This window comes from Manis pentadactyla, chromosome 11 (assembly GCF_030020395.1).
Source record: "Manis pentadactyla isolate mManPen7 chromosome 11, mManPen7.hap1, whole genome shotgun sequence".
In the NCBI taxonomy this organism is placed as follows: domain Eukaryota; kingdom Metazoa; phylum Chordata; class Mammalia; order Pholidota; family Manidae; genus Manis; species Manis pentadactyla.
In genome coordinates this window covers 201,326-225,268 of record NC_080029.1, presented here as the reverse complement: position 1 = coordinate 225,268, position 23,943 = coordinate 201,326, and the positions used below count along the sequence as shown (strand labels likewise).

The 23,943-nt window shown below is 50.8% G+C and overlaps 1 pseudogene and 1 gene segment (V, D, J or C); both read right to left on the bottom strand.

Moving 5' to 3' along the window:
- Window positions 1–509: 509 nt before the first annotated feature.
- LOC118919466 (immunoglobulin heavy variable 3-7-like) overlaps window positions 510–23,943 on the bottom strand; it is a 34,812-nt gene continuing 11,378 nt past the window's right edge. Inside the window, 1 exon segment of the V gene segment in view lies at window positions 510–843. Within this exon segment, the coding sequence occupies window positions 515–843 (329 nt within the window).
- Window positions 6,747–7,235, bottom strand: LOC118919465 (immunoglobulin heavy variable 1-2-like; annotated as a pseudogene).

The following is a 23,943-nucleotide window of genomic DNA, read 5'->3' as shown; positions in this document are numbered from 1 at the left end:
GGGTGACTCAAAAGTGAGCCCAGGGGGGACTGCAGCACCTGACGCTGGCCCTTACCCTGTGTGGCTTTTGCCACAGGCACACACCCTGTGCTAGTCAGGGGCTATCCCAGAGGGCTCTGTGCTCACACTGATTGGGATCCCCCACCAGGGTCCCTGGAGCTTCCTCGGGTTTCCCACCCTGGTGAGCACCCAGGGTCATGTGTGCCTCCTTGGGTTCACACTATATTTGGTGCAAGGGAGAGAAGAGCTCCGATCAGCAGGAAAACAAGAAAACCTTCTGTCCTGCGAGATGTCAGGAGTGAGCAAAAGAACATAAATATACAGAAGATCCCTGGGGGAGCTGCCACGTGGTGAGGGAGCCCGGACCCTGGCAGGAAGCCACCCTGAGCCTCCCTGTGCACCTGCTCCTGGGGCTCCGTCCCTCTGACGGTGGGTCCTCAGCGCCCCCTGGTGTCCTGAGACCCTGCAGCCTAGCCCCTCCTGAGTCCCTGCAGGGAGGTTGGTGTCGGGACTCTCAAGGACTTTGCCTCACTGTGTCTTTCGCACAGAAATACAGGGCTGAGTCCTCGTCTGACAGGCGGTCCATTTGCAGATCCACCGTGTTCTTGCCGTTGTCTCTGGAGATGGTGAACCGGCCCTTCACGGAGTCAATGTAGTATTTGCTGCCTCCATCACTACTAATACCTGCAACCAACTGAAGCCCCTTTCCAGGAGCCTGGCGGACCCAGCTCATGTAAAAGCTAGTGAAAGTGAATCCAGAGGCTAGACAGGTGAGTCTCACTGATCCCCCAGGCTGCACCAAGCCTCCATCAGACTCCACCAGCTTCACCTCACACTGCACACCTGCAAACAAAGAGACGTCCTAGTCAGGCACCTGTCACACATCCACTGCTCCCCCCAGGCACACCGCCCACACCACAGGGTCTCCTGTTGCCCATCAATCACCTCCTAGAAGAGCAGCAAGGAGAACCTAGCTCAGCCCAGACTCCATGGTGAGCCGTGTGTATTGAGTCCTGATGAATGACGGCGACACCTGGCACTCCCGGGACTGGGGCTCCTCTCCCAGAGCTACAGGGTCAGGGCTGGGCTCCTTTTCAACAACACGGGGAGGGCACCATTTGCATGAGCTCTGACTCTATAGCAGCCCTGGGGCTGGACGTCTATGAAGTGGGTAAAGCCCCAGAGCAGGGGTGTGTGGTAGGATTGCTTACCACATTAAAATGTTTTCAAATTATATGAATTTTCATTATGTCTTCGTGCATTGAAAGAAATGAGTGTCCCATGTTGTGTTTACTTTTATACACTTGTGCAAAAATTAGTGTCATAGGTAGCCATGGATATTCATTTATTTACATATAAAAATTGGGAAAGGACTACAAATGGGTGCTGGAATGTTTCCCTGAGACTGTGATGGTGGAACGAACATTGACTGGTGGAACAATCCCTGTCTTCCTCCCAGTGGCCCCCACTGCTCCCAAATGTGCCTCCAGGAAGAGCTGCCCCATTCCCAGTGATTTTCAGGCCCTTCCTGTGTGGGAATGTGGGATTTGCTGCATTGTAGTCCTACCTAGGACATCGAGGAAGCCAGGCTCACACATCTGTGCTCAGGACTCTTACGTTTCCCGTGTCCATATCTAAGTCTCCAGCCCTCCTTTCCCACTGATACTCATGTTTCCCCACCCCACTTTGCTGATGTGCAGCACCCAGGAAAAGCATGTTGTTACACTTACATCGCTGTCTGTGATGAAGGTGTTCCTATGCACCAATATCACTAAAACTCGAGGGGAGAAAGGCTTCCCCCAGGACGTGTCCTCGTGTCCCTGGGATTCCTCCCCCACAACCCCTTCCCTCCTCCTCACCCAGGTGACCAGGATCTTCATGGGGCCTCACAGTTGACCTAATCTTGGAGAATCCACATGAATGGATTCCCTGAGGGAGCTTTAATGCTGAGGGGCCAGTGAGCCTGGGCCAGGAGCTATCAGGGTACTTTTCACAATGCCTTCAGGGGAAAGCAAGTCTGGGCCGTGAGCTTGAGGAAAGTGAAGGAATAAGGCATTTGGAATGAATGCTTGTAGACCTCAAGGCTGCTTGTGTTTATCATCTAAGTGATTAGTAAACCCATATACCTTAAATAAATCCATGGATGCTGCACTGGCCTTGCTGCCCTGCATGTGGCTCCTGGGGGGGCGCACTGGCCATGCTCCCCACAGCGGTGCCCGGATGCCCACCCTCTGCTCCTGCTGAAGCCGTCAGTGCTGCCATCTGACCCTGGAAGTGACTGCAGGACCTGGGAGATGAATGGGTGTCTCTGAAGGGACACTTTGGTCAAAGACACCCCCATGAATTTATGGGACCTTCCCTGGCCTGCGGGACAGTGTCAGAAACCCCCTCCCTCCACAGCCTCTGCCCGTCCCTCTGGGTCAGAGGAGCTGTGGGAGCTGCCACCTCCCAGCACCGCCCAGCTCCCTGCCTTCTCCCTGCGCAAAGCTGCTGCCCAAATAAAGAACCCGGGCCAGTTAAATCCAGTCCTTATGACTGCTTTCTGGGACATTGAATAAAAGGCAAAGACAACCTAGTGATTGATAGGGACCTGCCTCTATGTGCAGGTGTCATATAACCTGACCATGGCCATGTTCAGAGCTGTGCCCACATGGCTGGCTTGTCCCTTCCAGTTCTCTCCAACAGTCACCCACAATCGCTGTAAGGGTGTCTGCAGATATCATGAACATCCACCACCTCATTGCCCTGAGACTCGGGGTGTGTCCTAGAAAACCTGGGTGTTTCAGGTTCGGTCAGAACAGGGCTGAGGGACACGTTGTGCTCATGGGACAGACGCCTCTGTTGCATCTCAGGAGGGGCAGTGATGCCCTTGGGGCCATGGTGCCCATCCTGCCCCACATCCCAACCCCTGAGCCCTCAGTCACCAACCTTCACCACCCTCCAACCCCACAGTGAGGGTGGCCTCTGCAGGACAGCTGATCCTCATGGGACTGGCACCCACATCCCAGGTACTGGTCCAGGCTCCCCCTGAGCCTCTAACACCCACTGCCTTTCCCCAGGGTCAATGTGTTGAGGGAGCAGGCACGTCCTTGGCAAGGGTGGTGACGGTGTCCCATAGACCTTTTATGGTGCTGGGGGCTCCCCAGCCTAGGTCACACCTGAGACCCAGGTAAATACTGAGCCCCAGGTTCATCCGTGAAGCTACATCAGGAGCAGGATACAGAGATGTGGCCACACAGTCTAGCAAAGAAAGACACTAATTCCCCCCAAATGGGGCAATGGGAGCAGGGCTCAGAGAGCCTGACCCAGACACTGTCTGAGGAGGAGGGTCAGATGTCACTCCCACCAGGTCTTCAGGCCACAGGCCCTGGACTGGATGCCTTGGGTGTCACCCCAATCCTCAGACTGCCCTTGGTAGTTTCCTAACATTCCCACCCTGAGTCTCACTGAGTAACTCCCCACAGGGCCCTGAGCATCCTCGAGCCTCTGCTCTGGAACCTCTGCACCCATTGCTGCCTCCATAGGTGACCCCCTGTATTTGATGCATGTGATAAAGTGACCACACATCACAACAGAGTTTCCTAAGCCAGAAATGCCCAGTTCCCGAGGCATGAGGAGCACAGAGGGTTTCCATGGGAGGCAGTTAGATGCAGAGGAAACCACAGACTCTGGCAGGAAGCAGCCTCCCTGTGCACCTGCTCCTGGGGCTGCTCTCTGAGCTCTGGGTGCTCAGCGCCCCCTGGAGTCCCGATGTCCCCTAGTGTATCCTGCGTGTTCCAGGGTGTCATAAGCACCTGGTATATCCTGAGCCCCCCTGGGGGTGCTCAGGGCTCCAGACACCTGAGATGCCTCCGGTGGTCCTTAGGGACGCTGGGAACCACTTTGGGACTTGGGAATGTGGGAAGAGCTGCTCTGGGATGAGGGGAAGAGGCCCCCACCTCCACTTCCAGGTAGGTTTGTAAGTGTCCAGGTGCTCTCAGGGCCTTAACTGGACAGACATACATGAAGGGCCCATCTTGCCTCCAGGAGGTGGGGGCACCTGGATGGACAGGGTTCATGTAATCACAGAGGAGACAATTGGGTAGGTGTGCATTTGTTCATGGGTGTGCTGGTGGGTTTCAAGTGTAGCTCATCCCCAGGAAGGAGAAACAGGTATGTGGGGCTCTGAGGTGCTGGTGACATTTGTGGGCATTATTCATGGTGATTGTGGCTGGACACTATGTCATGTTACAATACTAGGAAGACAAAAACGGAAGAAAAATAAAGACAGAAGGGTCTTTAGAAATTAAAAGACAAAGGGTAAAGCTGGAAAGATGCCATTGAAGGTCCCCAGTGATGAGCACACTGTGGGTAATCAGCCACCATGACCTGGGGTGACTTAGAGGGGCAGGTGGCTGTCATGCTGGGGAGATGGGACCCTCCCTCTGATACCCTATGTACCCTGGAGAGGGCTCAGAGGATGGACAGGGAGCAGAGTCTGGTCTCAGCCCAAGGGGGCCTCACGTCTGCAGAGAAGAGTCTGTGGGACTCAGTGAATGAACGTGTGACAATGTGCGCAGAGAGACGGCGCTGCTGCTGGGGTGTGTTTGCTTCAGTTGAGTTTCTGCTGCAGAATCAATGAAAATTCACTGTCACTAATGTTGTTTGTTTTGGTTCTATTATCCAAGTGTTCTTGGAACCTCAGTAAAAAACATTGGAAATAAAGATGAAACTGAAATATGACAAGAAATTTTTCACTAAGTGTCCATAAAACCTTGTGAGTAATTAAGGTCAGGTTAAGGGAATCTTGTTCATTATAACCTGAAGGCTGATCTCTAATGAGATGGAAACATGTTAACAGAAACCATCAGTGATGACAAGAGTCTTATTTTTCTGAGCCACTTTTTGGAAAACCACCGGATCAGGCAAATACCCCCAGTATAGGATCTGATGGCTCCAGCTGTACATGAACATAGGTGTGCCTACCGGGTGCTGCCTCACGTCCCCCCAGGCACCTGTCCCCATGCACATGTGACAGCTCAGGGTCCGGGGTCACACCCCTGGCTCTTCAGAAGCTCACTTTGGGAAGAAACATCTGATAAGAACCATCCTTGAATCACACTGAAGGGATTTTAACAGGAACATTGACAAGAAATGTCGCTGCACAACCCCAGAGAGTTAGTGTTTGAGCTCATGGCTCACCAATACCTCACTCTCCTCTGGGTGCTGTAATGAAGGTCCACGGACTGGGTGGCTTCTGAATGACAGGAATTTATTCCTCATGGCTGTGGGGTCTGGGAATCTGGGGTCAGGTGCCAGCAGGTTGGGGGACTGGGGAGAACCTCCTCCCTGCGGGTCTGTCCCTCCTGTGGCCTCCATGGAGGGAGGGTCAGGGGAGTCTCCTCAGTGCTGCTTCATGAGGGCGCTGAGCCCATCCCTGAGGCTCCCCCTCCTGACCTCAGTGCCCCCAGAGGCCACGCCTCCTAACCCATCACAGCCGGCTTCAGGTTTCAACATATGAAATTCTTGGGGACACAAACCTTCAGCCCATATCAGTAACTAAACATCACATTAACATTCCAAACACCTGGACGTGTGCTGCAGCAGAGCCACTCAGGCTGAGGAATCCGAGGCCTCTGACCTTTGAATGAACATGTCTGATGCAGGACCTTGGGAACAAGCTCATGACCTTGAGTAATAGCTTCCTCCTGAGACTTGGTCACACCCCTTGCTAATTCCATTATTTCCATTATTTTCTTATTAGAATTCCTTAATTTCTCATGAACTTTCTTCTACACTCAGCAGACCCAGGTTGTTGCCTACCCATAATGTCCTCTTATCTCCCACCCAGTTTTTATAGTTTTCAGTTTAATACAGTCTCAGGCTCTGTTTTGACGTCTGGCTGCTGACACCCCAAGGATCATCCCCTCCCTCCCTGTGCCCACACGTGGAAATATGATAGAATGCACGGCTCCCCTACCTGGATACCAGTGGGTCATGGAATCCACAGAAGCCCTCCTGGGAGCAGGACCCTCACCCCTTCCCCCTGACCCACAGTAACCCTCTGGGGGAGTCTCCTTTCCCGTCATTCTCTGTTTCTCGATCAGACTGGACGTCCCCGTGAATGTCCTGTGGGTGCCCTGCCCTGCACGATGCCTGCTCCAATCCATGGTAGTGGTGCCCTGAGGCCCCAAGAGTGCAGACGCCATGAGAGCTGATGGGGAGAGGTAGGTCCCTTGGCAGATGTTGGAGAAACCCACATGGGTGCCCACTAAGAAAATCAGGCCACAATCCTCTATTTTCAGTTTGATCGTAGGTTGGAGGGTGTGATGGAGGGTGGACTGTCCCCAACATCTATGGGAAAATGGATGATCAGGTAAAACCTGCATTTTCTTGTGGTTATAGGGTTCAGGGAAATTTATCCTTAGACCTTACTTCTTCCAGTGTGTAGAACAATTTCTTTGAGAATGTGCAGATTCCTACAAAATCTGCAGGTCATTGGAGGTAAAGAGTGAGAGCTTTGAATTAGATTTGAGTTACTCTGAGTCACTCATGGGCCTTCCTACATATTCAGTAGCAAGAAAGAACTGTTACATTTGGGTGTCTTTTTTTTTTATTCGTGTAAGTGTTCTGTTTTGAGATCGTTATGCTTTGTCTCCTTCGTGATCAGGTTTGAGCAAGTGAGGAAGTCTTCGTCCCCTGTCCCCTTCTCAGCCCAGCACACCCCCTGTCCCTAAGGGTTTCTGACACCCTCAGGATGTGGGTTCTCACACTGTGTCTCTTGCACAGTAATACACGGCCATGTCCCCGGGTGTCAGACTGCTCAGCTCCATGAAGGCTGTGCTTGTGGACGGGTCCCTGGTCAGGGTGACTCAGCCCTGGAACCTCTGTGCATAATCTGTGCCTCCATCTCCAGGGTAGATCCATTAAATCCACTTGAGCCCTTGTCCAGGGACCTGCCGCACCCAGCGCATATAGTTGCAGTTGAAGGTGTATCCGGACGCCTTGCAGGAGACCTTCACGGACGTCCCCGGCTTCTTCAGCTAAGTCTCAGACTGCACCAGGTGGACCTGGGTGTGGACACCTGTGGGAGGATATGGGACTGGATGACATGTCCCTGACTGGCTCTGTCCCCTCCTCAGCTCAGGGACAGGGGAGCACCTCACCTGTAGCCAGTGCCATGAGGAAGAGGACTCTCCAGCTCCAGTCCATGTTGAGGGGCGGTGCTCTCAGGGTCTCTGTAGGGATGGTGCAGTGCTGGGGTGATGCTCTCAGGGTACAGACATGCCCATGTTTAACCGGGTGCACCTCAGCTCATTTGCATATTCATGATGCAGACTACTTTATACTGAAGGCTGTGCCCTTCCTAAGAACGAGAAGATAGGGGACAAAGGGACCATCCTCATGGGGGTGAGGAGCCCAAGTACCAGTTCCTGTTTGCACATATGTGTCCTGGTCACATCCTTGAGCTCAGTGAAGACAGAGCACCTCCCACTGGGGCCAAGCACCATGGAAGGTCCTGGTCCCTGTGAGCCCTCTCTGAGTGGCCTGGACACCCCGTGACCTTGTGCTGGCATCTGAAATCTGAGTGTCTTACTCCTAGGATCTCAGTGTCCCCAAAATGCTGCACCAGTGAGTGAATCCCTCCCTGTATTTCAGCTCCTCTTACTCAGAGGCCCTGGAATGCCCACTTGGCCCCTGGCTTTCCACGACTGTATCACGTTGGGTGAACACTTCTTACAGGAGAGGATATTGTAGCTCACACCAGCTGTCTGTGTGCATCTTTAAATTGGGTGAGAATCTGTTGGAAGTCAGTGCCAGGCCCCAGGAGGGAAGCGCTTCTCACTCCCTGCACCTGCTCCAGGGCTGCAGGCCTGTCCCGGGGAGCCAGCGCCCCCTGCAGCCCAGCCCCTGTCCTGCAGGGTGCGTCCTGTCTGGGCCCCCAGCCCATTTCCCTCAGCACCTCTAGTCGAGTGTACGAGGCTGTGTCCTCCCTCAGGTGCTCTTTCAGGCACCACGTGCCCCGACATGATCTCCTAAGACAGTGAGGGAGACTTACTAAACCCACATACTCTGCACAGAGACGAGGGGGACTTCATACCACCCAGGGGCCCCTTCCCTGGAGTTCCCGGAGGCCCTGACAGTCCACACATACCAGGAGTTCAGACCCACAGGGCTCTGGGGCCTAGAGTCTCCTTGAGGCTCCTCTGCACAAGGTACCACCTGAATGCATCTGCACATACTGACCTCATAAACAAGCGCACTGCATGTCTACAGACACACACACTCACACACACAGACACACACACACACACACACACGTAGAATTTGGTGTTTTTGCTGACTCCAGACTTGCCCCTCCCTCTGTCTAGCACAAGCACAGTGATCCCACATTAACTCTAGGCCTGGGGACAGTGACTTCCTCTCTCCATCAGAACCACAGTGAACCTTCCACAGCACAGATTAGCACGTTCATGACCATGTGTTTGTTCCTGCAGCACCTGGGACCCTGCAGACGCCCAGTGACAGTGGGACACTTTGTCCCTCAAATAGATATGGAGCCCTGTTCCTTCCTGGTCCAGTCAGGGCCCATGCAGCCTTGTTTCCCCTGCAACCGAGGCCTGGTCGGGAGACACCTGAGGTGAGGGTGAGGCAGCTCCCCTCCAGCTGACTCAGGGGAGGTTGCTCTGTAGGGGTACCTGAGGGGAGGGGCAGCCGGGGCAGGTGAGTGAGTCCAGCTCGTGAGGGCTGCGCGGGTTATGCAGGACTCCTGGACACCTTGAGGGACTCACTTCTGTCCATCTTTGGGGCTCCTCCTGCTGGTTACCTCCCCTCTGACCCGCTGTCCATGGGCATATGGTCCTACATCACACTCCCTGCTTTGTCCCCAAGGATGGCAACAGCCAGGTCCCTGTGGGACCCCCACCTCTTCACTCCTAGTCTGTGTGTCTGGTGGAAACCTGGGACACACTGCCCCACAAATCCTATGAGGACAGGGAACCTCTGGCAGAGTCACCAAGGGGAAAGAGAGAGGAAGGGTCTGAGGCTGAGGGGAGGGTCCTGAGCTGGGTCTAGAGCTGACAGGGTCACAGAGGCCCAGCTGTTCTGCCCCTGATTTGCTGTGACTCTTCCCTCTGGGTGTCCCCGAGTCTCCTAGTGCAGACACCGTGTGTGTCCTGTGGCACCTGCAGCATAATCTGCTCTTTTCACCCTGGGTGGTGCCATGTGTGTGGAGGGCATTACATCCTCAGGATTAAACAGTAGGATTAAGTGGAAACGCTCTGGGCTGTGACCCTCACAAATCTGCTCATTGAGCACATCTGCTGCCCCCAAATACCTACCTGGGTGCCTGGTCCCAGTCCATTTCCCAGAAACAAAACCCTGTTCACTATTATCCACCCCTTAGGTGACATCACAAGATGGTGGGCCCAGAGCAGGGAGGAATCCCCTCCCACCCCAGAACACAGGTCAGGAGAGTCCTTCCCTGAGGGTCTGCCTGGAGGAGGTTGTAGGGGCCGGCCTACGGCCGAGGCTGAGTCCCACTATGGCTGAACACCGCCCTTCCACTCTAGTTGACCAATGCCCTAAGGTGGCGCACGCTTCCTGGGCGCCACCCTGCCTGGTTAGGTGGCATTAGCATAAGGAAGTTGCTCCTATAGGCTTGATCACCATAGGCCAGCTTCCTTTATATAAGGCATAAGCAGGAAAGAGAAGCACTCTCTCACTCACTCTCTCTCTTTCCCACTCTCTCAATCTCTGTCTCCCTCTCTCCCCTCATTTTTCTTCTCATTCGCTCCCCCCGGCTGTTGCTTCTTCTCACTCGCCTTCTCCCGGCCTTCCGAGCAACAATAAAGAACTGAAGTGAACCAGGTCTGTGTACGTATCGCTGTCGTCACCGCAACAAGGGGCGAACGCGGTATCTGGTGCCGAAACCCGGGAGTTTTTCTCCAACCACCCAGAGGAGAAACTAGTGGACGCAGACGCCATAGAGCTTCTTACCCTGAAGCAGTACCTGTGGACCCCGTTCGGAAGGATTGCTCGGGAAGGCGCCTCAGATGAGAAGGGTGAGTGGACCAACGAGCAAAGCAAATGTAGGAGTAGGAAAGGAGATAGCAAGCGGCTGTGGTGGGGATTTCTGTTTTGTCTGTCCGTCATAGTGTTCTTTGTTGTACTGTTTTGTTTTGTCAAAAATGTTATGAAAAGTTAGGGCGCCAGTGAAAGTTCGCGGGATAGCGACGAAGCCAGGAAAGTTCGCGGGAAAGCGACGAAGCCAGGAAAGTTCGCGGGAAAGCGACGAAGCAAGGAAAGTTCGCGGTATAGCGACGAATGCAGGTTAGCGATAAGAGTTCCCTTTACCCATAAACTTAGAAGTAGCCTTTTATCCTTTAATCGCTAACATGGGATCTGAAGAGTCTCGAATTAGAGTAGAAGAGCCTTTGAGAGCACTCCTGAGGGCCAACGGAACCTCATTAAAAACAAAAACCGCAAGGGCTTTCCTCCACACGGTGGAGAAGCATGCTCCGTGGTTCCTAGATGCAGGAAGAATCACTACCCCCGTGTGGGAAAAGTTAGGCGAGGATCTGCGCAGCGCAGATCGCAGGGAGCCGCTCCCGGCTGGGACGCTCCCCATATGGGGGCTGGTTAAGAGCTGCCTAAAGGAGAATAAACCTAGTTGTAGAGAAGCCATAAGGGAGGGAGAGGAGATTCTTGAGGAAGTGAAAGAGGAAAGAGCCTCTGCGAGAGCATCTGAAAGTGGATCTACACAGGGGGGGTCCTCTGATGAGGAAGAGGACCAAGAATTATCAGGAGAAGAGTTAGAGGCTAGGGCTGCTCAGAGAGGACATCGGCCCACATTGTGCTCCTCACTGAGCCGACTGAGAATAAGCAGAGAGGAAGGAGAGACTAGCTCAGCCCCTCTTCCCAATAAGAGCAGTAAGGTAGAAGAGATTGTGCCAACCGCCCCAGATTATCCATTTTGCTCTCCAACCTATAGAGCAGAGCCACCCCTTTACCAGAGTTACTCATATTGTGGTGGCCAGGGGTGCCAAGAACAATTGGGCAAGGATAGATGGAGGGAATGGCTAACCATGGAGGGGAATGCAGTCTTCCCAGTAATAGAAGATCCAAACACCCAGCAAAGATACCATCAAGCCCTAGATTTTAAGCTTGTTAAAAGCCTAAAGGAAGCTGCCATCACCTATGGAGTGCAAGCAGCGTTCACTGTGGCCATAGTGGAGTCATTAGCCACTCAGAATCTAACACCAGATGATTGGGCTAATGTAGCCAGAGCATGCCTTACTGGAGGTCAGTACCTGCTATTCAAAACTGCGTGGGCAGAGCTTTCTCAAGACACTGCCCGGCGCAACGCTGCCGCAGGGAACAATCAGTGGAACCTGGAGATGCTAATGGGCACAGGACCTTACCTAGGACAGCATAATCAGATAAATTACCCTCCTGCTGTGTATATGCAAATAGCTACAGCAGCTGTCAAGGCCTGGAAAACACTCCAGGGCATTGGTGATTTACAGGGTCAATTATCTAAAGTACTCCAAGGACCAAATGAGCCTTATGCAGACTTCTTGGCAAAGTTAATGCAAACTGCAGGCCGTATATTTGGAGATGTTGACACAGCAATGCCCCTAGTAAAACAGTTGGCCTATGAGCAAGCAAATAAATGGTGTAAAGAGGCTATCAGGCCTTGGAAAAATAAAGATTTAAATGTGTACCTCAAAGTTTGCAGGGACATCAATGACACATTAGTGCAAGAGCAAATTGCCGCAGGGCATCTTCAAAGTTCTACTTCCCCATGGAATACACCCATATTTGTCATAAGAAAGAAGTCAGGAAAATGGAGATTGCTGCATGATTTAAGAGCTGTAAATAATCAGATGATTCTCATGGGATCAGTGCAATTAGGTTTACCATTGCCTATGGCCCTGCCAAAAGGTTGGAAATCAATTGTAATAGATATCAAAGATTGTTTCTTTTCCATCCCTCTTCATTCTGAGGACTGTAAAAAGTTTGCCTTCACTGTACCAGCCATCAACCATGATTGCCCAGATGAGCGGTATGAGTGGAAAGTGTTGCCACAAGGCATGGCAAATAGCCCTACTAGGTGCCAGTTGTATGTGCATGAGGCCCTGGCAGAAGTTAGAAAAAAGTTCCCTGATGTAATTATCTATCATTATATGGATGATATTCTCTTATGTCATGAAAAGAATAGTAAAGTAGAAGAAGCCCTCTGCTTCTTGCAAGCACACTTTAAGATATGGGGCCTGGAACTAGCACCAGAGAAAATACAGGCAACGTGCACCAAACAGTATTTAGGAATTAAATTGGAAGATACTATTGCTAGGCCATTAAAAATAACCATAAGAACAGATCAATTAAAAACCCTTAATGATTTTCAAAAACTACTTGGAGATATAAATTGGGTAAGGCCATTCCTAAAGCTTACAGATGAAGAGCTCAGTCCATTATATGAGACACTGAAGGGCGATTCTGATTTATCATCTCCACGCTCTCTCAGTAAGCAAGCCAAGGAAGCCTTGAGCCTAGTCCAATCCCGCTTGCAGCTTGCCCAGGTAGATAGAATAGACTATGGCAAATTGCTATTCCTTATAGTGATACCCAGTAATAATAGCCCAACAGGGGTACTTTGGCAGGAAGGGCCAATTCTCTGGGTATATCTGGCCCACTCTCCAGGAAAAACATTAAGATGGTATCCTCAGAGTATAGCTGATTTGATCATCAAGGGAATCAGGACAGCTATAAAAACATTTGGGATTCCCCCAAACATGATAATAACGCCTTATACTGCTGAGCAGATTGAATGTCTTACTGCATGCTGTGATGCATGGGCTGTTGCTTACACCATCACCAATGCTTCCTTTGACAACCACTACCCAAAACATCCTTGGCTACAGTTCTGCCTCTCTAATCCCGTCATCTTTCCTAAAAACACAAGATGTAATCCCATACCCAAAGCCAAGGTGGTGTTCACTGATGGGTCAAAGAATGGCATTGGGACTGTGGTCACTGGTGACCAATCTTGGACATTCAGTTTTCCAACCACTTCAGCCCAACAAACAGAGCTGTTGGCTGTAGCCAAGCCTTTACGCTTTTCTCACAGGAACCTTTTAACCTTTTAGCAGATAGTCAGTATGTAGTGACTGCTGTGTCCATCTTAGAGAATGTAAGTTATATTAGCCAGTCTTCCCCCGTTGCCAACATTTTTAGAAAGCTACAACAACTAATATGGACTCGATCAGAACCTTTCTTTATTGGGCATGTAAGAGCCCACACTTCCCTCCCAGGACCCATTGCTGAGGGAAACAGACGTGCCGATGCCCTGACCCGTGAGTTTAACATCTTAGCTCTATTTGACCCTGTAGAACAAGCTGCTCAATTTCACAAACAATTCCATGTCAATGCACATACCCTTCGCCTAAAATATAATATTACTAGAGACCAAGCAAGAGCCATAGTAGTCAGTTGCAAATGGTGTGTCACACTCCTACCCTCCATCTCAGAAGGAGTTAATCCAAAGGGGCTACTCCCCAATCACATTTGGCAAATGGATGTTACCCATATTCCAGAATTCGGTAAGATGAAATATGTCCATGTGTCTGTAGACACCTGCTCAGGCATCATTTTTGCCTCTTGCCATACAGGAGAAAAATCTAGAGATGTCATATCTCACTGCCTCCAGGCATTTTCGGCCTGGGGAAAGCCCAAACATTTAAAAACTGACAATGGGCCAGCATATACATCCCAATCGCTCCTCAGCTTTTTAAAAACAATGGATATCACCCACACCACGGGCATTCCCTATAACCCTCAAGGGCAAGGCGTGGTAGAGCGCGCCAACCTGACCCTTAAAAATGTTCTCTATAAACAAAAAGGGGGAATAGGGGCAGACTTCAGATCCCCCAGAGACAAACTTAACATCATATTGTTCATTTTAAATTTTTTGACATTGGACAAAGATGGCCACAGTGCAGCAGAGCGGCATAATCGCCGTTCCAGGCCTAAAGACATGCCCGCAGTTATGTGGAAGGATGTATTGGAAGGATCATGGAAAGGCCCGGATCCAGTGTTAATCTGGAGCCGAGGCTCTGTTTGTGTTTTCCCACAGGACCGAAACAATCCCATCTGGGTGCCTGAACGCCTGACACGGAGAGTGGCAAGACCAGAACCGGAAGTGCGAGATGCCGATGCCACTGATGCTCATCCTGCTACTGATTCTTCAGCAGGCGATAGCGGAACACAGAGAACTATGGGTTCTGGTGAAGGCTTGGCCTATTCCACTCCCAGTGACTGAAACTGCACATACCTTTCCTGCCTTTTTCTCTACCTATAGTACACTTAATCTCCCATATCTGCCTTTTGACAGCTCTATGTGTTACTGGCATTCCTTTCATAACCTCTCTAAAGCTGCCAATCTGTCGAGGAAATTAGGCAAGATGTTATCCACCAATTGGTCCAGTGAGTTTGATGTGCTCACCACTCAGCTATGGCTAGAAATATTGAATGTTAGTCCCCAAAAGTTAGAGGCGCTGTCTGTAGCTCAGTTTGCTGAAGCCGTGCTAAATGCCACCAAAGCCTGGTCAGGCATGGGTGTTCTGTTCCATGCAATGGCAACATCGGAAAGTGCGGGCGATGGCTCTGGTGCAGGCCATGGCAGCTATAGAAGAAGGCATCTCCCCTAGGGTGTAGCACAATATGTTGGACCAGTAGTCAAAGACGGGTAAGATCAGGAGGTACGCATACCAACCTAAGACAGGGCGCAGACCTTAGCTGTCTGTTGCCTTATGACGGGTAAGGATGCTGCACCTCCCTGACAACCTAAGACAGGCATGGTCCCCGAGCCTCATTGTGTTAAAAAACAAAAAAGGGGGAGATGTAGGGGCCGGCCTACGGCCGAGGCTGAGTCCCACTATGGCTGAACACCGCCCTTCCACTCTAGTTGACCAATGCCCTAAGGTGGCGCACGCTTCCTGGGCGCCACCCTGCCTGGTTAGGTGGCATTAGCATAAGGAAGTTGCTCCTATAGGCTTGATCACCATAGGCCAGCTTCCTTTATATAAGGCATAAGCAGGAAAGAGAAGCACTCTCTCACTCACTCTCTCTCTTTCCCACTCTCTCAATCTCTGTCTCCCTCTCTCCCCTCATTCTTCTTCTCATTCGCTCCCCCCGGCTGTTGCTTCTTCTCACTCGCCTTCTCCCGGCCTTCCAAGCAACAATAAAGAACTGAAGTGAACCAGGTCGCTGTCGTCACCGCAACAAGGGGCGAACGCGGTAGGAGGTCTTGTGGATTTCTCAGGGATCAGTCCTCTCCCCCCGTTAGAGAAATGAGGGAGTGTGTGGATCGCATCTGAGAAGCTGGAGGCCCTGGAGGGAAGGGCCACACCAGGGTGGGTGGGGCCCAGGTGCTGTCCTCCCCTTACCAGAGCCCCCTGTGTCCCCACCGTGCATGACTGTCCCCTGAAAGGGCTCCTGCTCCTTGTGCTCCTGCAGCTTCTGTTCCAGGTGAGGAGATCACTCTGTGCCCTGGGAGGAACATCAGAGAAAATCCTCTGACCTCACTGAAGGGGTTTTATCGGGAATGTTAAGTAGCAGTGCTGATGGGGAAACCCGGAGAGTGTGTTCGGCTCACGGCTCACCAGGGTCATCCTCTGCTCTGGCTGCTGTACTGGAGACCCACAGGTGGGGTGGCTGATGAACAGCACATATTTATTTCTCACAGCTGTGGGGTCTGCAATCCTGATCCTAGGTGACAGCAATTTGGGTTCTCTGGGGTGAACCTCCTTCCTGGGGGGCTGTCCCTCCTGTGACCTCATGTGGAGGAAGGGGAAGCGGATCCTCCTCAGTGCTGTTTCATGACGGCCCGGAACCCACTCATGGGGCTCCGCCTCCTGACCTCAGTGCTTCCCAAACACCCCATCACCTAACCCATCACTATGGGCGTTAGGATTCAAGATGTGAAATTTTGTGGTGAAACAAACTTCAGCTCATGTCAATAACTAAAGCATCAATTTAAATTTTCCACACCTGAAAGTCTACTGCAACACAACCCCTCAAGCTGGGCTATCAGAAAACTCTGCCTTTGAATGAGCACAGCTGATGCAGGACCTTGAGACCAAGCTCATTACCGTGAGTAATAGACAGCTTCCCCCTGAGACTGGGTCACACCCCTTGCTAATTCCATTATTTGCATTATTTTGTTATTATAATTTCCTGCTTTCCTATGAACTTTCTTTTACATTCTGCATAACCAGGTTGTTGCCTACCCATAATGACCTCATATCCCCCCCTATACTTTATACTTTGCAGTTTAATACAACGTCAGGCTCTGTTTTGATGTCTGACCTCTGACACCTCAAGGCTCATCCCCCTCCCCCTGCCCACACGTGGAAATATGAAGGAAAGCACAGCTCCCCTCCCTGGATGCCGGTGGGACACGGAATCCACGGAAGCCCTCCCCGGAGCAGGACCCTCACCCCTTCCTCCTGACCCACAGTAACCCTCTGGGGGAGTCTCCTTTCCCATCACTCTCCATGTTTCCCGATCAGACTGGGCATCCCCATGAAGCTCGTGTGGGTGCCCTGCCCTGCACGGTGCCCACTCTGCTCAATGATTCCCGCATGGAGTCAAGACCATTAGGACCCCGCCAGGGTTTCTCCTTTGGCTTTGGGTTCATGAGGCATCTGCAGCGTGGTGCCCACCAGGCACTTCCTGAGCTGCTGGTGGGCAGCAGGTCCCTGAGCATCTCTGGGCTGCACCGTGCAGGCCAGCTGACCTCTCTGATGCGGTAAAATGCCTGATATAAGATTTGGTAATTAATTGGTTGTCAGGGCCATGAGCAGACTGCATTTTGTGCATGTGAGAATGTTTCCTCCTATTACAGTGACCCCTGCTGATTCAGAGACTGATGTGGGAAGTGAACAATCATGACCCCAGGGAGGTTCTTTGTGCAGAGAGAATATATGGAGAGGAAGACCCCGTCCTGACGGTTATCCAGCCCTGAACTCCACCTGCATCAGCTGCAGGGACGGATCCTGCTCTGCGGCTCCTGGGCGCCCCCTGGTGTCCTGAGCCGCCTGTACGCGGCCTGTCCTGCCTCCCTGAAGGCAGGTTGGTGTCCAGGATCACATGATCCCTCCCCTCCCCACCGCGCTGTGTCGTGCGCAGTATCGCCTGGCCAGGGGCGGCTCTGGGAGGAAGCGGATTGCCCAGCTTGGTCAAGTTCTCTATGAATGTGGTGAGGGCGAAGTAAACAAGAGTGAGAGGTTGGGAAAGGATTTTTTATTTCTCACGTCTCAGTCTCTCTCCCCGTGCCCTACGCCCCCCTCACCCCTCCGTGCTCCCCAACTCTCTCCCTGTCCCGCTGCACTGGGCTCCCCTCTCCTCAGCTCCTTCCTCTTCGGGTAACCCTGTGGGCAGGTCCCCGGTGACTGGCAGGTGCCTTACCAATTATGTACCAGAAATAAGGGGAGGAGGGACTGACCATTTCCTCTGCACCCCTTGCCCTGGACAGACAGTCGTGTGACAGACTGGGGCTCTGCAGCAGTAAACAGAACACTGACAGGCAAACATGCTCTATATGCACATTAATATCACTGCCAGGCAGAAATTCCTGTTGGAAACTTCCATTTACCCAACTCCGAGGCATTGACTGCGAGGTTGTTCATGTGAAGACACATCATGCTCTTGGTGCTGTCTCTGGAGGTGGCGACGTGCCCCTTCCTAGAGCCAGGCTGGCACGTGCACCTCATGTACTAATGCTGGTGGCCTAATGTGGCCCCTTCCTTGGTGCCTGGTGAACCCCATTCATGTCAGCATTACTGAAGGTTATCCTGAGGCAGACCTGAGATGATGAGAGAAATGATGATATTTATAATAGTTTGGACATGAATTTCTGCTTTCATAGGCTGGCCCTTTGCAGGATATTGGGATGGGATGAGTGTATTTGGCATGTGAGATCGCTGAGAAAATTTGGGAACATGAGGATAGACTGAGGGGTTTGAATAGGCTGTGAGCTAGTGAATATTAACGTAATGACAAAAGATATTGTGCTATGTTTAATTAGCTTAGAAAGTGAGATTAAAATATTACCATGGAGCATTGGGGTGGCTCCTTCTGTGATCAAACAGCTCTCATCAGGGGAAGACAAAGAGAGCCTGGGTCACAGCCAGAGTAGGTAAAGTGCCTGTTGACACAGACAGGCCTCGGCTGTGAGGGGGAGGAAGGGGCCTTGAGCCCACAGGTGCCAGGACTCAGGTCTAGGAGCTGAAGTGAAATAACACAGTCTCCGTGTGTCCCAGGGGGTGTACACAAGGCAGGACTGTGTTTGCAGCCCCATGAATCTGAATGCAGCCTTCCGACCACAGAGGGTTAGAGGTGAATATATTTTGTTTTATGCCCAGTGTGGGATAATTTTGCTTAGCAGTCGTGTGAAATGAGTAGGTGCCAGGAGAGCATCTCACATCAGGAATCTCCCCACCCAGGTCCCAGCTGTGCGATGACCCCTGCGGCTGCCTCAGGGCCAGGGACACCTGCAGGACTGTGGCCCATGGGGATGTGCTTCCCCTGGAACCCACCACAGAGGAGAAATCAGAAGACGGAGCTGCTGACGCGGCCTCAGCTTGACCTGGCACCGCTGCCCATGCCTGGCTTCTCACATATCAGCAGGATGGCCCTGCGGGAAGGTCATGGAGTGCCGTTGGCCTGATAGGTGGGAGGTGAGACCCAGTGCCGAGTGTCAGGTGGTCATGCTGCTCTAAGGGTGCCTTCTTCTCAGCTGAGAGGGACTCGGAGACTGTGACAAGGAAAGCCCTTCAGCCACAGGACCTGTAACCAACCCAGGATTCCCAGCTGTTCAGGAAGCATTTCCAAGGGTTTCAGACATCACGATGTGGATTCTCACACTGTGTCTCTTGCACAGTAATACACGGCCGTGTCCTCAGGTCCCAGACTGCTCGGCTCCATGTGTGCTGTGCTCCTGGATGTGTCCCTGGTCATGGTGACTCCGTTCTGGAATTTCTGTGTGTATTGGTGCTTCCATTTCTAAGGAAGATCAATCCCATCCCCTCAAACCCCTGTCCATGGGCCTGCCACCCCCAGCTCATGCATGAGCCAGTGCAGGTGCATCCAGACATCTTGCAAGAGGCCTTCCAGGATGCCCCTGGCTTCTTCAGCTCAGCCCCAGACTGCACCAGCTGGACCTGGGTGGGAGGGGATGACGTGCCCCTGACTGGCCCTGTCCCCTCCTCAGCCCTAGGACGGGGAGCCCCTCACCTGTAGCTACTGCCTGCAGGGAGAGGACTCTCCAGCTCCAGTCCATGGTGAGGGGCGGTGCTTTCAGGGCTCTGCATTGAGGGTGCAGTTGTGGGGTGATGCTGTCATGGCACAGACATGTGCCTGTTTAAGCTGTTGTAACTCATCTCATTTGAATATTCATGAGGCAGAACACTTCATAGTGAAGTCCTGGCCCAACCTTGGAAGGAGCAGGAAGATGACAGGGACCGTGCTCAGGGGGATGAGGAGTGTACATGTCCCAGTCCTTTTCTGTGGATCTGTGTCCCCTGTCACATCCTTGAACTCATGGCAGGCAGAGCAGCTCCGTGTGAGCCCACCTGGAGTGGCACAGACCCCCTGACACTATGCTGGGATCTGAAACCATAGTGTCTTACTCCTGGGATCACTGTGTCCCTGACATGCTCCTTCCTTGAGTTAGTAAAGCTTCCCTGACCTCCACCTGCTTCCATTCATATTTTTAGCTGTCCTAATTGCAGTTTCTAAAGGATCATTCATACAGCTTTGCACAGTTGCTGCACCAATTCACATTCCCTCCAACAGTGCAGGCGATTTCCCTTTTCTCTGCTCCCTTGCCCATATTTCTTATTTCTTGTCGTTGGGACAGAGGTCCTCCTGTCTGGTGTTTGAGGTCATACCTCCCTGTGCTTATGGGCAGCCTTTCCCTATTATTTGGTGGTGAGCATCTTCTCATGTTTCTGTTGGCATCTATGTGATTTTGTTGGAAAAATATCTGTTCAGGTCCTTGGCCCAATTTTTAATTGGATTATTTGGTTTTTTGTTTTGGCATTGAATTTTATGAGTTCATTATACATTTTGGATATTAGCCCCTTGTTGAATATATCATTTGAAAATATATTCTCCCATATGGTAGGCTGCGTTTATGTTTTGGTGAGAGTTTCCTCGGCTGTGCACGGGCTTTTCTCTTTGATGTAGTCACACTTATTTCTGTTTGATTTAGTTACTCTGCCTGGTGAGACAAATCCATAAAGAAATTCCTCATGGTGGAGTTCATGGAATTATTTCCTATAATTTCTTCTCAGAGACTTATTGTTTCCTGCCTTACATTTAGGTCTTTAATCCACTGAGAGCTTACTTTGTGTTTAGTGTAAGACAGTGATATAATTTCATTCTCTTCCATGTAGCTGTCCAGTGTTCCCAGCACTATTTGTTTAGGAGACTGCCTTTCCCATTGTATATTCACAGCTCATTGTCATATATTAATTGACCATATGTGCATAGGTTTATATCCAAGCTTTCTATTCTGTTCCACTGATCTGTGTGATGGCCTTAGCCAGGACCATACTGGTTTAATCACTGTAGTTTTGTAGCATAGCCTGAAGTCAGGGAGCATAATACCCAAAGCATTGTTCATTATCAAATTTCCTCTGGATATATGGGGTATTTTTTCACTCCTTATGACTTCAGGGTTAGTGTCTCTAGTTCACTGAAAAATGTCATTTGTATTTTGATAGGGAGGGCATTGAATCCGTAAATTGCTTTGTGCAGGATGGCCATTGGACAATATTAAACTACCTATTCATGAGCAGGGAATGGATTTATATTGATTTGTGTCATTTTCAATTCCTTCCATCAGTTGCATATAATTTTCAGAGTAGAGGTCTTTCCTCCGCCTGGTCAGCTTTATTCTCAAGCTCAGGTTTGATTATTAGGATGTGTGATTTTGGATCTACTTTGGATCCAGATGAGTCCCTTCACAAGTAATTAACTCCAAAAGATCACCGTAACTCTGTGTGGCCATGAACAGGAAACTCTTCTAACCAATGCAGAGGGAATGGAGGGCTGACCTGAGAGACTACAGCAGCAATAGGAAAAGCTTGAAGGCTTTATTACAATCAGTCTTGAGCCAAGCATACGTTCCCAAGGAACAGGGCAGGACACAGGTGTAAGAGTTCCCACCTCTTGGTCAGTGGGACCTGAGCCCCAGGATGGTCTCAGGGTCTGGGCAGGACATTCTCCAGCTGCTCTGAGGCCTGCAAGTTCCCTAGTAATACAACTCAGTAAACCACAAAGAGGATTACCGTTCCTGCCTTCTCCTCATCTCTTTAATCTCAAATATATTAGATGTCATACTTCCACCGGTGGCTCTGGGAGTTAAGTCACCTGGGCATTTTAGACGTCATCCCTGAAGGACAAAGGAAGCCACCTTGGTGATATTTACATGAAAAACGGTGCTCCCCAGGGAACAAATGGCCACACCTCTCTCATGCTCCAAGGGATGTTCTCACAAGCGATAATTTGGAAAAACTGACCAGGGACACCCTATAATTGGCCCAGGAAAGAAACACTGACATTAGAAATTTAATAATTGTTGGTTGGGCAAAAGGAGGGAACTCTGTTTTGGTCCAATAACAATCCCAGCCTACCAGGAATCCGAAGCTTCCAGTTACCCCTGTGCAGGCCTCAAACCTTGGGTCTGCTGACATGATGACAGTGCTAATGAGCTGCATTGTTGGGAAATGTGAATAAGGCTACAGAGAGTGCTTCAATTGTTCCCCTGATATGCTGCCCCTGGGCATTTTAAATTGCCCAGTGAAGTTTTTGAGGTTTGGCAAATTGGCTTCATGCAGCCACTCCACCTCATGGAAATAAATATGTGTTAGTAAATGAATTGTATGTTTCCTCACTGACATGAGGTCACCTCTTGTACACAGGCCAATGCCTTTTCAGGGGCTAAATTCAGTTGTAAGTGGTGACCCCTGCCTGGGGGACCCCTCTGGAATAATCACCTTTCAGTGAACCGAAGTTCCTGTACAGGTCCTTTGACAAGTCAGCACATTCTAGCCCATTTCACCACTTCCCCTGTGCTAACCATCCTCAATCCTCTGACCTACTTGTCTGCAGAAATGGCACTCTTAAGATGCAAATGGCAAAACTTGTAGATCCCCCCAAATACCCTGAGGAAAGAATAGCCATTGGTCCTCCTAAGTCTCAGATCTTCCCCGTTTGGGACGTGCATGCTCTCAGCCTTTGAGACAGTCATGGGCCGCACAATTGTGTGTGGCCCCTGCCTTGTCTGAAACAAAGCTGATAAGAGGAGATACTGAAAATACTATAAAGGCTTAATTTCTTCTATTGAAAAGAGCAACGCTTTGGTAGAGCAAGCTTCTCACCCACACTCCAGGGGATGGAAACTGTAAGCATCAAACCTTACAAACCGGACATTTGGTCTATTGGAAAGACCTCAGAATGATTCTCTTCAACTTTGCTGGATCTCTCACCCTTATTAAGTACTTCTAACCAACCCTGGTGGCACCAAGCTCCAAGGAATACGTTCCTTGCTTCTTCCGACTCATCTTACAAAAGGCACGAAGTCCTGCCCGGCCTGCGCTCCATAGGCGACCAGGAAGTAAGGATTTCCCAGAAGGGGAGGAAGTGTCACCTGACAACACAGCTTTCCCACGTCACGGGGATGCGCCCTGGAAAACTGTGCTGCTTCTTTCTCCTTCATGGAAATGAAACGCCCTTGTATGAGTTTCTGAAACCTTTGTAAAAACAGGGAAACCCCATCTCTGCTTAGGTCCTTTTGGAAGCACCACAGTATAAACCCCTGAGCTCTTTCCGAGGGCTTAGTGAGCTAGGCATTGCCAAAGTCTTTCTTTTAGCTTCACTGTTAGCTGACCTTGGATTCCTACAGGCTGTACTGACTAAGATAAGATAATACTACTGTTTAAGTGTCTTTGGCTTCTACTGTTGCAAGATGTTCGTCAGCTGTTGCCTCGTGTTTGCACCTGTCCTTTGTTTACTCAAATGCACTCAGTTGTCTCCTTCAGTGAACTCTCACAGTCATCCGTATTCTGCTTTTGTGGGCAATTTAAGCAGGGACTTGCAGGAGGCATAGCTGCCTTTGTGTTTGCCAGAATGGGAGATCTTTTCTGCTCTAAAATAAAGCATAAGGACCAGTTTGGGATTGCACATTGCTTCTGTTCTCTATGATTATGTTAAGCCCTGTATGGTGTCACCTCTTAAACTTCTGACAAGGTGATGTACTCAGTACTAAGGCGATCACCACCTATGATCCCCTGAATACGCTCTGTAGATGGGAAGAGCCTGAGAGCTTCCCACCCCAGCCCTGTTTGTCACTCAATTGTGGCCAGAAGTGTTTCCAAGTGCTTTGAAACAATCCTCTGACACAGGACATGAAAACCCCGAAAAGTCTTTCTTATCACTGATGGTCACTCAATACAGAAAACTTGTCTCTGTATCAGTGTTGCTTTTGCTGAAAGATCTTGATTGAAAGGGGGGTGGTGTGAGAACTGATAAAGAGGAACCTGACTGACAAGACATCAGAGGCCTACAGTGGAACCTCTCACACCCGCCCTCCTGGAAGTGCAACTGCACAACCCACAGAACGGAAGGGAAGGACACCTTGCAACTCACACTGTTTTGGCTGCTTTAACACTAAGTAGGAGGAGGAAGAGTTTCCAACTCCCCTGGCAACAGTCCAACCATTGAGAGGCTGTTACAACGCAGCCAATGAGCAGCCATGACACCGGGTACTCTCAGGTTCCCCCAATGAGCTTTCTGCTTTGAACAGTCCCCCAAGGCCCTCTTCCTCCATGAAGGACCGTGCTGTCCTCTGTTCTCTGCACATGCCCGGGGCTGAGGCATAGCTACTTCTGTAGT